Source organism: Vanessa atalanta, chromosome 26 (genome assembly GCF_905147765.1).
Source record: "Vanessa atalanta chromosome 26, ilVanAtal1.2, whole genome shotgun sequence".
NCBI classification, from domain to species: domain Eukaryota; kingdom Metazoa; phylum Arthropoda; class Insecta; order Lepidoptera; family Nymphalidae; genus Vanessa; species Vanessa atalanta.
In genome coordinates, this window is record NC_061896.1 from 3,743,764 (window position 1) to 3,757,432 (window position 13,669).

The 13,669-nt window shown below is 33.1% G+C and overlaps 1 protein-coding gene across 1 annotated transcript in view; it reads left to right on the top strand.

Moving 5' to 3' along the window:
* The first annotated feature begins 935 nt into the window (after window positions 1–935).
* Window positions 936–13,669, top strand: part of LOC125073954 (sperm surface protein Sp17) — a 184,279-nt gene continuing 171,545 nt past the window's right edge. The window contains exon 1 of the mRNA XM_047685078.1: window positions 936–1,127. Coding sequence (XP_047541034.1) covers window positions 1,046–1,127 — 82 coding nt within the window. The 5' untranslated portion in view covers window positions 936–1,045. The remainder of the gene's footprint in view (window positions 1,128–13,669) is intronic.

Here is a 13,669-nt window from a genome sequence, read left to right on the forward strand (position 1 = left end):
TCAACGAAATTCTGCCAAATTTGTATCCACCAACCCGCAATGAAGCAGCGTAGTGGAATATGCTTCAAACCTCCTCAAAGAGGAGCCCTTAGCCCAGCAGTGGGAAATGTACAGGCTGTTAATGTTAATGTATGTATTTTACTATATCAACATAATATATTAATCTATTTATTCTGCAAGAAGTTATTAAAACAAGCGACTGAAAAAAAAAACTATTAGGAAAAATATTTAGGAGCCTCCATTGTTGTCACAAGGTCTCTACACTTCTAAATGTAGATTTGGAGGTCAAACAAACATAATAGAAAAAAATAAACAACGTTTGAGATAATTAAATGTCATTGACAAATTTTTTATTAGAAATCCCGTTTGAATTAAAGCAATACGTTTAAATATATAAAACCATAAACAAGAAAACGAGGGAAAGATTGCCTGGCTTTTTCCAAACGTTTTCTGCCAGCTAACTTTACTATAAGCTGCGTTAAAGAACATCGTTACAAAAATAGTTACCCAAAGGACCCAACGTTTAAATTGTTCTTTAATAATGATAAAATTGGAATGTCACCAAAATAAATACAAAAACAATTTATCATATCATATCATATATCATATCATAGTCAAATTAACGTCCGGTTAATCAAACAAAATAAGAACATCGTAAATAGTGATCCTGATTTTTTAATCATAATCAGGCTATCAGTCCACTGCTGGACATAAACGCGCTGCTAAGGTTGATCTTTGGCTCTTCCGTGCATCAACATTCCACTGTGCCACAGTTCGTCCTACAATAGGCAGGCCGATTCGCAGTCACCATTCTAGAACCTTCTTCTTCCAACGGCTATCTGTTCTTTGACAGATGTGACCGGCCGATATGTCGAACATCTTCGTTTATTTTTATTATGATACTGAAATTATTAAAGTTTTTTTTTTTATTGCAGGTGTACGCGAAGGTCCCGCCAAGTATGTTAAAGTTCTAAGTGACGGTCTGTAATAGGGAAGTGTTGTGTTGTGTAACAAAAAGTGATTAATTTAGTTAAAACTTATCAATATGGGTTGCAATACGAGTTCAGACGCTAAGTCAACGAAAGAAGAGAAGGATGCACAAGAAAATCAAACGAACACGAAAACAGGTACGTGTAGAATTAAGAGGAAATAATTATTGGATTTGTATGAGAAATTCATAAAATATATTTTAAGATCACTGCCAAAATACTCACTAATACAAAATTAAACTTGTAACGCCTTTTCGCTTGCAGAAAACGTTTTTGGGTATTTGGTATTGGATATGGTATGCATATATAATACAAAATACCGGAAACAATTATCAATTTATCATTTGACAGATTTAAAAAGATTAATTTCATCAATAAATCTTAGTATTCATTAAAATCTAAAAAGTATTTTTTAGAAAAAAAAAAACGCCTGGATTTAGTCTCGGGTTCCATCACAGGACCGATTGAACAATAATTGTGAATAACAGCATAGTAAATCTGTTTATTTGAAAAGAGAAACGGTGGTAGTGATTAAATATTAACGATTCGAAAACGCTTTATTATAAAGTTCAGCTTTATAAAATACATATTTGATTTGACAGTATAATACTGACAAATCCAGTTGAGAATCAAATCAAAGGAAACCGTTCTATTTTTCAACGTACAAAGAAATGTAAAAAAAATGTATTTTGACATAATTAGATAATGCTTGTTGAACTTCGAGCAGTATTGTATATAATTGTATTTAACTAATATAAATTTGTATTAAAATCTTGAAAAACTGCTTTTCTGAGAGTTTCTGAGAGAGAGATAGAGAGAGATAGAGATAGAGAGAGAGAGATGGAGAGAGATAGAGAGAGAGAGAGAAAATAACTTCTGCCTTCTTGAATAACTTATGTTTTGATTTTGATTTTGGTGACTAAATTAATAACCGCTTCCGTTCACCTTTTAATATAAATAACTCATTACTGAAGATGACCAAATCTTTATTTTTACTCAAGAAAAGAAGACGAACGGCAATTTAATATAATATTAAATTAGTTAGATTCGTTTTTCGTTGATTATTATCTAACTTCGTACCAAAATGGTTTCTGTAAATTAGTTGGTATTCATTTCGTTGAGCCGAGAGCCGAGATGGCCCAGTGATTAGAACGCGTGCATCTTAACCGATGATTTCGGGTTCAAACCCAGACAGACACCACTGAATTTTCATGTGCTTAATTTGTGTTTATAATTCATCTTGTGCTCGGCGATGAAGGAAAACATCGTGCGGAAACCTGCATATGTCTAATTACAACGAAATTCTGTCATATGTATATTCCACCAACCCGCATTGGAGCAGCGTGATGGAATATGCTCCAAAATTTTTCCTCAAGGGAGAGGAGGCCTTAGCCCAGCAGTGAGAAATTTACAGGCTGCTAATGTAAAAAAATAATTTAATGTCATTTCGTTGGTATTTATTTCAATTTTCTAGAAAACTTATTGCGTTTTGACTCAATAAAAGTAGGATTCTCGGTGGTAGGGCTTTGTTCAAGCCCGTCCGGGTAAGTACCAACAACACATTAGATATTCTACCGCCATCAGCCGTACTCAGTACTGTTGTGTTTAGATTTGTAGGGTGACTGAGCCAGTGTTACTAGGCACAAGGGACATAACATCTTAGTTCCCAAGGTTAGTGGCGCAATGACGATATGAGGAATGGGTAATATTTCCTACAGCGCCTGCTACTATCAAGTGCCCACTCGCTCTTCCTACCTATATCATAAAAAAGTAAGATTACGTAAATTTTCAACTCCTGGACTACTCCTACGAAGCTTATTTCAGTTTGCATCGTGTTCTGCGTTAAACTATTACGAATTGGCAGAATTTTCTAGCTAACTAGCTATTCGTCCACAAGCAAGGGATAAATTACAAATCAAAACAAATCAAATTATTATATTCAATATAGAAGCATTACATTTATTTATTGAATATCAAATAAAACACTACCACCTGTTCGGAAAAGAAAATATGCTGACCTGAGAAGAACCGGCGAAAGAAACTCGGCGGGTCTCTTTTGTTTGACAATTTTATTATAAAAAAATATTCAATATCAAATGAAATAGCCAAGAGGCGATCGTTTCATTCTCAAGGTCTGATATCAACCGTACAAGTTCTAATTAAAGTGCAAAACATATAATCAACACATAAATAAACGTAAAATGATATGAGCTATTAATTTGAAAAGGTGCCAACATAGTACATATGCTGTATAAAAAGTTTCTTTATCAAATTATACACTTCAAGTTCCATAATAAATTGGGAGCCCTTGCAAGGGATGGAGTGTTTAAGTAAAGTCACGTTTTTTCATCAATTTCGATTGGAAATTGTATGAAGTACTGCTTTATCTGACGTCATTATCGTTACCGTTCCATTTTCAAAAGCATAATGAATACAAGGTTAAGTGAAATTAACCACCAACTTAACTTTGTATTGAGTTCTTTATTTATTGAGTTACCCAATGTATTTACAGGACATCATTAATTCTATTGTTGGTGTAACAAGTTGCTTATACTCCCCAAATTCCAGTTAATTAGGGCAAATGTATCTTCTTAACATTAAGTGATAAGTTAGTTCGTCTGCCTTCTTAAAATATATAAAAAAGACGGACATTGCATCGCAGTGCTATGTGAGTCACGTGTATATTGGTACCAGATTTAGAGATGATACTAAAAATTATGTCTAGAAAAAAATAATACTTTTATATTGGTACGACCCGCGGCTTGAACTCAGGACTTTGAGGTATATGACCAGACCAGTAGTTAGCCACTTAACCGACATGACTGTTAAGACAATTTTAGGGTTCCGTACTTCTAAAGGAATAAAGGAACCGCTATAAGATTACTTCAGTGTCCGTCTGTACATCTTTCTGTCCGCCTTGATCCTTTTTCCCGGTAGGGGTGTAAAGTTGAAATTAAAAAAGGAATTACATTACTAAACGTATGAAAGATCTAAACCTTTAAAAAACCTGGTCGCACTTGACCTTTTTATATACAACAAACAAATATATGCAAATCAATAACGTAAGTGTTGTACAGATTTAAGTTGAATGTTTTTTTTTTTATTTTGAGAAATGACAATGAAATGAAAAAAAAAAAAAACTATTTCGACAGACAGAAGTAATCGTATTACGAGTCCACGCGAGATATATTCCTTCGACAGAGATATATTTATATATAAAAAAACTAATATTTTATATCGAGCCTCACTCTATCGGATTTATCGCGGCAATGAACAGACTCAAATCAAAGCTGTCTGTGACCTTAGACGTCCTAAAAGTCATTGCCTTAAATATAATAAGGCGATAGGTTTTAGTACGTAGGATTTATAAATACAAGTTCAGACGTTCAAACTTACACTTTATAACATTTAATAATAGATAAAAGTTTTTTTTTTTTAAATAGATTAAATAAATAAGATAATGATTTATTTATTTTTAATTTTATTCGAATGCCAAGGAAAACTTTGTTAGGAAAATTGAATGTGTGAGATGATTTTCTCACAAAAAAATCCAAATATTGAGCAGGCCTTAGTCGAGCAGTGAGCAAATGTCAGTCCTTGAAAATAATATGATGTATTTAAACATTGCAAATGAGTTCCACAGATTTCAATTAAGAAGGGATAATAGTCGTCAGTGGACGTGACGTCTCGAACAAAGATAGGAGATCGGAGAACTATATCCGGTATTGTCTGTTGATTGTTTTTCGCTTGTATAAAACTAGCAGTAGCACTCGACATTAAATGTAGTATTTATAATATTCTAGCGACCCGCCCCGGCTTCGCACGGGTGCAATGCTGATATTAAATATACAACAGAATATCGTGCAACGTTCTCAGTCATTATCATAGTAAAAGGGCTATACTGATCTATATTAAATGCACAATGTCTTTAAGGTACTTAATTGGATAAGGATTAATGCTTTATTGCTTAAAATCGTTTCGAAAATATAAGACATTATTTCTCGTAAAAATTAAAGGATAAAAAATTGTTATTGTGGGTTATCCCTAAGAGATAGACATATACCATTACGGACTTTTTTGAAGACTTATTTAAATAATATTGTACATTATTTTAACATTTCAGAATTTTGGAAACATCTAAAATTATCAGCGTTTCTCCACTATATTGGACATGTATTATACATATACCTTCCTCTTGAATCAATCTATCTATTTAAAAAAAAAAAACCCCATTCGACTCCGTTGTGTAATCTTAAAGATCTATATATCATATATCTTGGTGGTAGGGGTTTGTGTAAGCCTGGGTGGGTACTTTCCACTTAGTAGATACATACCAAACCAAGATATAACAACATAGTACCCATTGTTGGTGATACATCAATATTTCTTACAGTGTATGTCTATGGGCAGTGAGGAACTTCTATTTCCCATAATTACATATATCACCACTATAAATCTCTCAGAAAGAGAGTATCAGGGCTCCAATGAAAAGGCTTAGAGCCTGTTCCTCCACGCAGAGCTAGTGCTGGTTAGTGGATAACTGGGTATAAACGTAATCATGTTATTCTTTACCGGCGCGTACTAGATGACTTATAAACAAAACTTAAATACTTAATTAAAATATTAATTATGTCTACTTCATTTTCAAAACCGGAAATTTGTTAAAGCCTCTTCTTGATATGTATACCTATTACGTCTTTAACTTTAAAGGAAGCTCTAGGCAAACTTTGATCCTAAATTTAATCCTCTTAGTTGTTGGATTTTCAAAATCACTTTAACAACAACAACAGTTTTAACTTAAGCGTAAACAAATGGCTGAGATAGAGGTGTTAGAACGCGTGCATTTTAACAGATCATTGCAGGTTCAAACCCAGGCAAGCACTAATGAATTTCCATGTGCTTAATTTATGTTTATACTTCACCTCGTGCTTCGCACTGAAGGAACACGTGAGAAAACGTGCATGTATCTAATTTCAATACATTCTGCCACAAGTGTATCCACCAATCGGCATTTAAGCAGCGTGGTGGGATAAACCTGGAGCAGCAATTAACAGCTTGCAGGTATCCATTGGGATACCTGCAAGCTGTTAATTTAAACAAATATTTAAATACTGATTGCCATTTTTCTAACATTAAAAAATAATTTCTATACAAATTTTTACTTTAAGACATATAAGGTTAGGTCTTTATAAGAAATATCGTTTTTGCTTGATAATATTGTCTGTAGAGTAATACACAGCTCGATAGGAGTGGTTTATAGTGTAACAACAGCAATACTTAGTATTATTGTATCCGTTTGAAGGGTGAGTGAGCCAGTGTAACTACAGGCACAAGGCACATCTTAGTTCCTATAGTTAGTGACGCATTGGTTAAGTAAGGATATAAGGTTCTTATTTATTAACAGCGTCACTATCAGGAGTTCGCGCGTCCGCTAACTTAAATTATAAAAAAAAAATCTTAAGTTTAAAAATTATACTTTTATTTATAACACTCTTAACTTTGTAAAGTAAATTACCTTAGATTCGTTGTTTTTTCGTGAAATCTTCAACGAGTCCAAGAGGCTTATCTAAGTCGGATTAAGAACACAACTTATGTTATTAAATATTTACTTAAAGTTATAAGTAGGTTCTACGAATATATACATATTTAAAGCATTTTCTAGGTCTAGGTATGATTATATAGGATGAAAATTAATAAAACTTTGTAAATTATCGAAAAAAAAAATTGATAATTGGATACGACACGGAAATTTATGAAACATGATATCCGTCCCGACTTTGTACGGGTAATGAAGTTAAAATTTCCAAAAATCTTTTTTTTTTAATGAGCGTCTACGTTTAGGTATGTATGCTAAATTTCAAGTCAATAGGACCGATAGTTACGTCGATCTCTTGATAAGTGGTATATCGTTTATATATTTATAAAAATCTTCCATGTGTATTATGTATTATTGTTTTCATGTGTATTTTAGCAAGCCCGTTGGAACAATGAGTATTAGTTCCAAGCATTAGCCCAACAGTGAATATAATTGATGCATGTTCTATGACGAAGAAAAATTATTTCAAAACTTACTCGCTCTGAAAGTGTGAAGATTCTTAATCTATGATATCTCTTAAGTACTATTAATTTATGTTTCGGAATTTGAAAAAGGAATTCTTAAGATTAACACTGCGGAGACGTGTTACGGAAATTTGAAACACGAATATTTACTCCGTATCTGTAGCGAATTAAGGTCGAAATCTTGTTCAGTAAGAAAACCTATTCAATTAAAGTTACCTAATGACATTCGTACAAATTAAGTGTTTCATTCGTGCTTGATCTTTAAACAATATATTTATCGATGTTTAAAAGGTTATTAACTTTTTTTGTTTCATTAGTGGTAAACAGTTACCGAACCCGTGAAACTAGTACAGTTTCACGGGTTCGATAACTGTTTTAATAATTTTGGCATTCCAATTATCATAACGTACAGAACTAGTATACAGTATTCGGAAAGAAAAATATTATTTTTACCACGGAATCTACTAAATTAGTTGCGACACTTTTTCATCAATAATAATATTAATGTACATGTAATAATCACATACAATTTAAAATTTATTCGTCCTATATGAAAAGCAATGGATACTATCTCAGATTTATGATCTTTAATTTAATCTGTTAACAGAATAACAAGTCTTATTCATATATTTTATGTGAGTCACCTTTACTAAAAACAAAACACTGAGATCTCATTGTTCGCGACGCTATGACTCACCAATATTAGATTTAAATGATATCAAAATCAAAAATCTTATCATAATATAATTTATTCGACCAGACATTTTAAAAAATTTATAAAATCTTATACACTACTTATAATAAAACTGGAGTGTCTGTTTGTAATATTTAAATAATCGCTCTTTACTAAATTTATATGAATTTAGTAACACGGTACATAAATCAAAATAAAATATTTTGTTTTTATATTTGTGTCGGTCTGTCTGTTTGTTCTGGCGAATCTCTGGAACGACGGGACCGATTTTGACGGAACTTTCACGGGCAGAAAACTGATGTAATAAGGAGTAACAAACATAACTTTTTTGTTAAATTTAAACGCGCACGAAGCCTCGGGCACAGCTAGTATATCTAATATTTTATCCTACAATAACTTTAAAGTACAAAACAATTGTAAACAATTTTATATATGTATGGACGGTTACATTGTTCAAGATCTACATTTATCCCCACGCAAATAATAATAATAAATTAATAATGCGAATGATGATTTGATGATTTCTGAGGGAAGGAACTCCCATAATTTGTAAGTTATTGCGTTGTTTACGACTACGAATATTTAAAACTAGCTGTGCCCGTGACTTCGTGCGTGTTTGAATTTAACAAACAAGTTATTGTTCAGCTCGCAGATTTTACAAAAACCTAGTAATTCTATATTAGCTTTAGTGATATTAAGTCGTAAGATAGTATTTGGATATTGCAGTGTGACTTTATTATTATTTTATATATAATTCTAAAATAAGGTTACACTTTAGTTACTGCTGTTTGGCGGTAGAATAAGCTACCTAGACGGGCTTGCACAAAGCCCTACCATAAAAACATGTTTTTTTTGAGATGTCTAGCTGAAAAAATACTGACCAATACTTTATCAAGATATATAAATAGAGTCAAGGCCTTTTTAAAAATTTAATTGCGTTGTGGTAGATATGTATCTTTCAAGGATTTAAAAAAAAGTACAAGACAAGGGCCCCGGGACGTTCATTGCCTAAAGGCTCCAACATATTAATCCAACCCTGCCCAAATATCAAAAGATGTATCGGTTTCAGTAAAATGTACAAGCCAATGCCATCTACCGGCAATGCAAAATATGTTTTAGGTACTCGACAAAATACGACTTTAATATATAGTCCATATTCGTGTTTAACGCCATCTAGTGTTTATTTAAAAAAACTCTGCTCGCTTTGAACGGCTTCTTGAGATTTGAAACGAAATAGTTGCGTAAGTTGACGATAGATAGCGCTGTTACATATATTCTTTAGATTTTATTTTATTTAATTACATTTATTATAATTAAAGCATGTGAAATCGATCAATAATATTAAAAATAGTTGTACTTTAATAGACTTTTACTTCACAGCTATTAATAATAATATTATAAATTAGGTAAGTTAGCTAACGTAAACACAAGCAAACCGTAGGCAGACGTCGTTCTTGACCAGATATTATAATTATACCCTTAAAATACGCTAATTAAATAAAACGTCTCTCAATTTATTGGTACAGATAAAACATACAAGTAGGCTAAACAAGTTTAATAATCGTAAAAACAGCATTGAAAAATTGCAGATGGGTATATTTTCAGGCCACCTCGCTATCTTATGCGAGGTAGTACTCGTCATGTTCCCTTTACAGAGGTCACCCTGAAGATCTGGAACAATGAATGACACTTTCATTCTTGTGAGATATTTTGAGGCCGATTTTTAATTAGTACGACTTCTTTGTACGTTTACATTGTTTTCAATAATTAAAGCGTATTTTTGTTCTTGTTAATAATTATCATCTTAAGATGTTTCATAATTTGGAAATAAAGAAATGAGGCGAATTGATTGCTTCAATTTTTATCTGCACTTGTATCTAAATCACAGTATTCTTTATTCGTTGAATCTATTGCTCATAAATGCACTTTTAATTCGAAATGATTCATTGTTGAATTAAATGTATATAGCTTACGGTTCAGAATTAGTAGATTCTACCAAGAAGAACCGACACGAAATTCAGTTGTTAATATTTTCCACAATTTTAATTACAGAGAAAGTAAAAGATCAGTAAAGTACAATTTAATTTTTATACTCATAAAAGCACTTTTGATTCGTCATGGTACCTGCATTGTTGAATTAAATTTAAAGCTTTCAGTTTAGAAAGTAGATTCTACCGAGAAGAATCGACACGAAATTCAGTTGTTAATATTTTCACAATTTTAATTACAGAGTAAAGTGAAGTACAATTTATTTTTTATATATCCAGCCTAGAAATCAACAAATATTAGCACGATTTTATCTTTAATATAACCTTGTATTAGTAATATGCGTTATCGATGTTATTTTTACATGAGCTTTAGTTTTTTTAATAGGTAAAGTTTAAAATAATTATAACAGTTTTTGAAACATGTAATTAGTAATTATACATAATTGATAGGATATTTTGGATGGACATTTTGGTTGTTACATTTTATTGTTAATCTCAGCGAGACAATGTTGATATTTAAATATGAACAACGACGCTATTTGATATTCTACCGCCAAACAGCAGTACTCAGTATCGTTGTGTTCCGGTTTGAGCCAGTGTAACAGGCACAACGGACGTAATATCTTAGTTCCCAAAGTTGGTGGCGCATTGGTGATGTAAAGAATGGTTAATATTCAATATTTTGAATATTTCTTACAACGCCATTGTCTATGGGCGGTGGTGACCACTTACCATCAGGTGGCACATTTGCTCGTCCACGTAACAATATCATAAAAAAAACGCTTTTATTTATGCGATTATTATTTTAATTATTAAAATGTTTGAACTAAGTTTATACTAAAATACTTATAGAAGTATATTTAATATGTTTGTTAAAATTGTATTATACGCAATTTCGGTCCGAAAAACTGCTAGCTGTGGGTTAGAGTGAGAGAGAAAAGGAAGCCAGACAGACTGCCGTAACGCGTTACGTAACGAAGCGGTTTACCGTTCAATATTAATTTAATTAGAAAATAATAAGGGTACATCCTCTCTTCAGCTACTCCAGGATTTCCAAACAAATAAATCCAACTGTGTATGTCATTTCCTAAAACAAAAATATAACTTAGATATGACACACACGCTATTCTGGTTTTAAAAGTCCATTCAATTTCAACAAGCAGTCACCTGTCAGAACCCGGCTAATCCTAAAATTACAAGACTCAACCGATTAATATACGTTTACAAAAGTAATATGCGTTGGTCCAGTAGTGGGCAACTTACAGGCTCTGACTGGTATCAGATATGACTTATATTAATAGATTTTTTTTTACTCACTGAACGCGTGCATCTTAACCGATGATTTCGGGTTCAAACCCAGGCAGGTACCACTGAAATTTCATGTGCTTAATTTGTGTTTATAATTCATCTCGTGCTCGGCGGTGAAGGAAAACATCGTGAGGAAACCTGCATGTGTCTAATTTCAAGGAAATTCAGCCACATGTGTATTCCGCCAACCCGCATTGGAGCAGCGTGGTGGAATATGCTTCAAACCTTCTCCTCCAAGGGAGAGGAGGCCTTTATCCCAGCAGTGGGACATTTACGGGCTGCTAATGTAATGCTAATGTACAAAACGGCCCTTCAAGTTAATCTATCGACGTGCTTTAATAAATACTAGTAGGTCTCCGAAATTACGCATTTATTCAAAATATTTTTAGGAATTTCGAAACCTATGATATGTTTTGATTTCATTTCATTGTAAACTGGAAGTCACTCATCTACATTTGGCGCCAAAATGATGAAAACTTAAATGAAATTTTTAATATCATTAGTTCAGTTGGAATGTTTAAGTTTTCACTCATTTTTCTTATACAGCCGTAGTACCTCTCTAACCGGAAAGTAACTTTTTCCGCTCTATAAAATTAATTCTTTGTTAAATCGTAACAATTTAGTAAATTGCAATCAAGAAACCTCTTCATTTTCTTCACATCTACACACATCTGCTGGAACTCTTCAAAATGAGATTTATAAGCCATTTTTAATATGCAGCAATCGTTCCATAATCACTGGGATAGAAATCCGCTTATGCTATTAATATATAAGAAAGATTTTCCTTTGGTATTTCTATGTCTTTATTAGTCACTACACGCACTAAGACATCTTCTAAATACGTGCCTCACTCACACTAATGCGTACTACATAGCATTAATTGACCTGACGTAAACTATAAATAAATATTGAAAATTTTATGAAAACTCTAGTGAATAGACACAGATCAAAATCGGTTGACTAATTGATGAGAAACGAAAATTAATTAGATTAAGAATTCTATTGAAATTCAAGTACAATCCTAACAAATATAATGAATATGTAAGTGAGTTTGTTAGTTACGATATTAACTACTCAATCGATTATTATATATGTTCATTTGCGTACAGGTTGCTTACAACGTACCGTTTAGGCAAAGACAATTATTTAGGCTCCCCCCCCCCCCCTTCCAAAAACGCGGGCGGAAATTGATGTTAGACACACTAGGTGCTAGATTAAAAAAATTATTTTCAATATGGAATTCATAAAAACGTATTTATCATGAAGATAGTGTTAATTTCTTATGTAATCGTATACATGATGTAGTTGATGATGATGATGACGATAGTGATGATGAGTCGTCCTGACCGTCTTCGGTTACCTCAGCCAATCTCAAGGGAGGCCAGCTGACTACGCAGGACATGTTAGAGTGCACAAGTGTATGCGCTATAACTGATGCACTCTATACCATCTCGTAATCAGACGAGACGGAACATCTGGCATGTCCAGAACGAGTTCAGGCAGGACTAATGGCTTCACGTGCTTTTCGAGGCACGGGAGTGTACGCAATTAAAACTTGCATACACCGAGTTGACACAGAATTTTTTTGACCAAAAACCCAATATTTTTTTATCGTCCCTAAAATTCGAACTCAAAAACCTCGACCTAGCTTACAACTAGCTACTAAACTATAGAGGCAGTATATATATGTGTACATATATGGTTATCAAATTGGCCTGGATCAAAACTAGAACGTGTAGCACTTAAGATGGGTATTACAAGTTAAGTGAAGTTAAGTTAAGTAACGCTTCGTCTGCCTAACATGCAAATAAAGTCGTATAATATCACAAAGAGAATAGTGTTCTTTGTATCCGAGTTTCGGATTCATTTGTAACTACTCAAATTACCGTGAAACTTTAACATGAGAATAATTAACTCCAATTATTCTGAGGATTTGTAAGATGAAATTGCTTATACGCTTCCAAAATACTTACTTACTTGGTGGTAGGGCTTTGTGCAAGCCCGTCTGGGTAGGTACCACCTACTTATCAGATATTCTACCGCCAAATAACAGTACACTATATTGTTGTGGTCCGGTTAGAAGGGTGAGTGAGCCAGTGTAATCACAGGCACAAGGGACATAACATCTTAGTTCCCAAAGTTGGCGGCGCATAGGTGTTGTAAGGAATGGATAATATTTCTTACAGTGCCTTTGTCTATGGGCGGTGGTGACCACTTACCATCAGGTGGCCCATTTGCCCGTCCGCCAACCAATGCCATAAAAAAAAAAAAATGATTTATCGAGACAGTTACATCATGAACTTATTACAAATAGGTAACTAATAATACGGAGTGTCTTAAAAGGTGTCAATGTCTGCATATGTGTTAGTGTATGGCAATATTTAAATTATATTAAAAAAGGAACCGTTTGTTAGTGTTCCACTGCTGCCTTTGGGCCTATCCTCCCTTTGGGGACAAGGTTTCGAGCTTGATCGTTTATGGGGGCCTTCGTCTGGAACCTATCCTGGTTATAGAATAAGGTCGCACTTTACATAACAATACATAGTCATCGAAACTGAATCAATCCGTAAAAGAAGAGAAAATGATTCTCATTCAAAATTTCACCTAACAATACTACAAATTGGAACTTG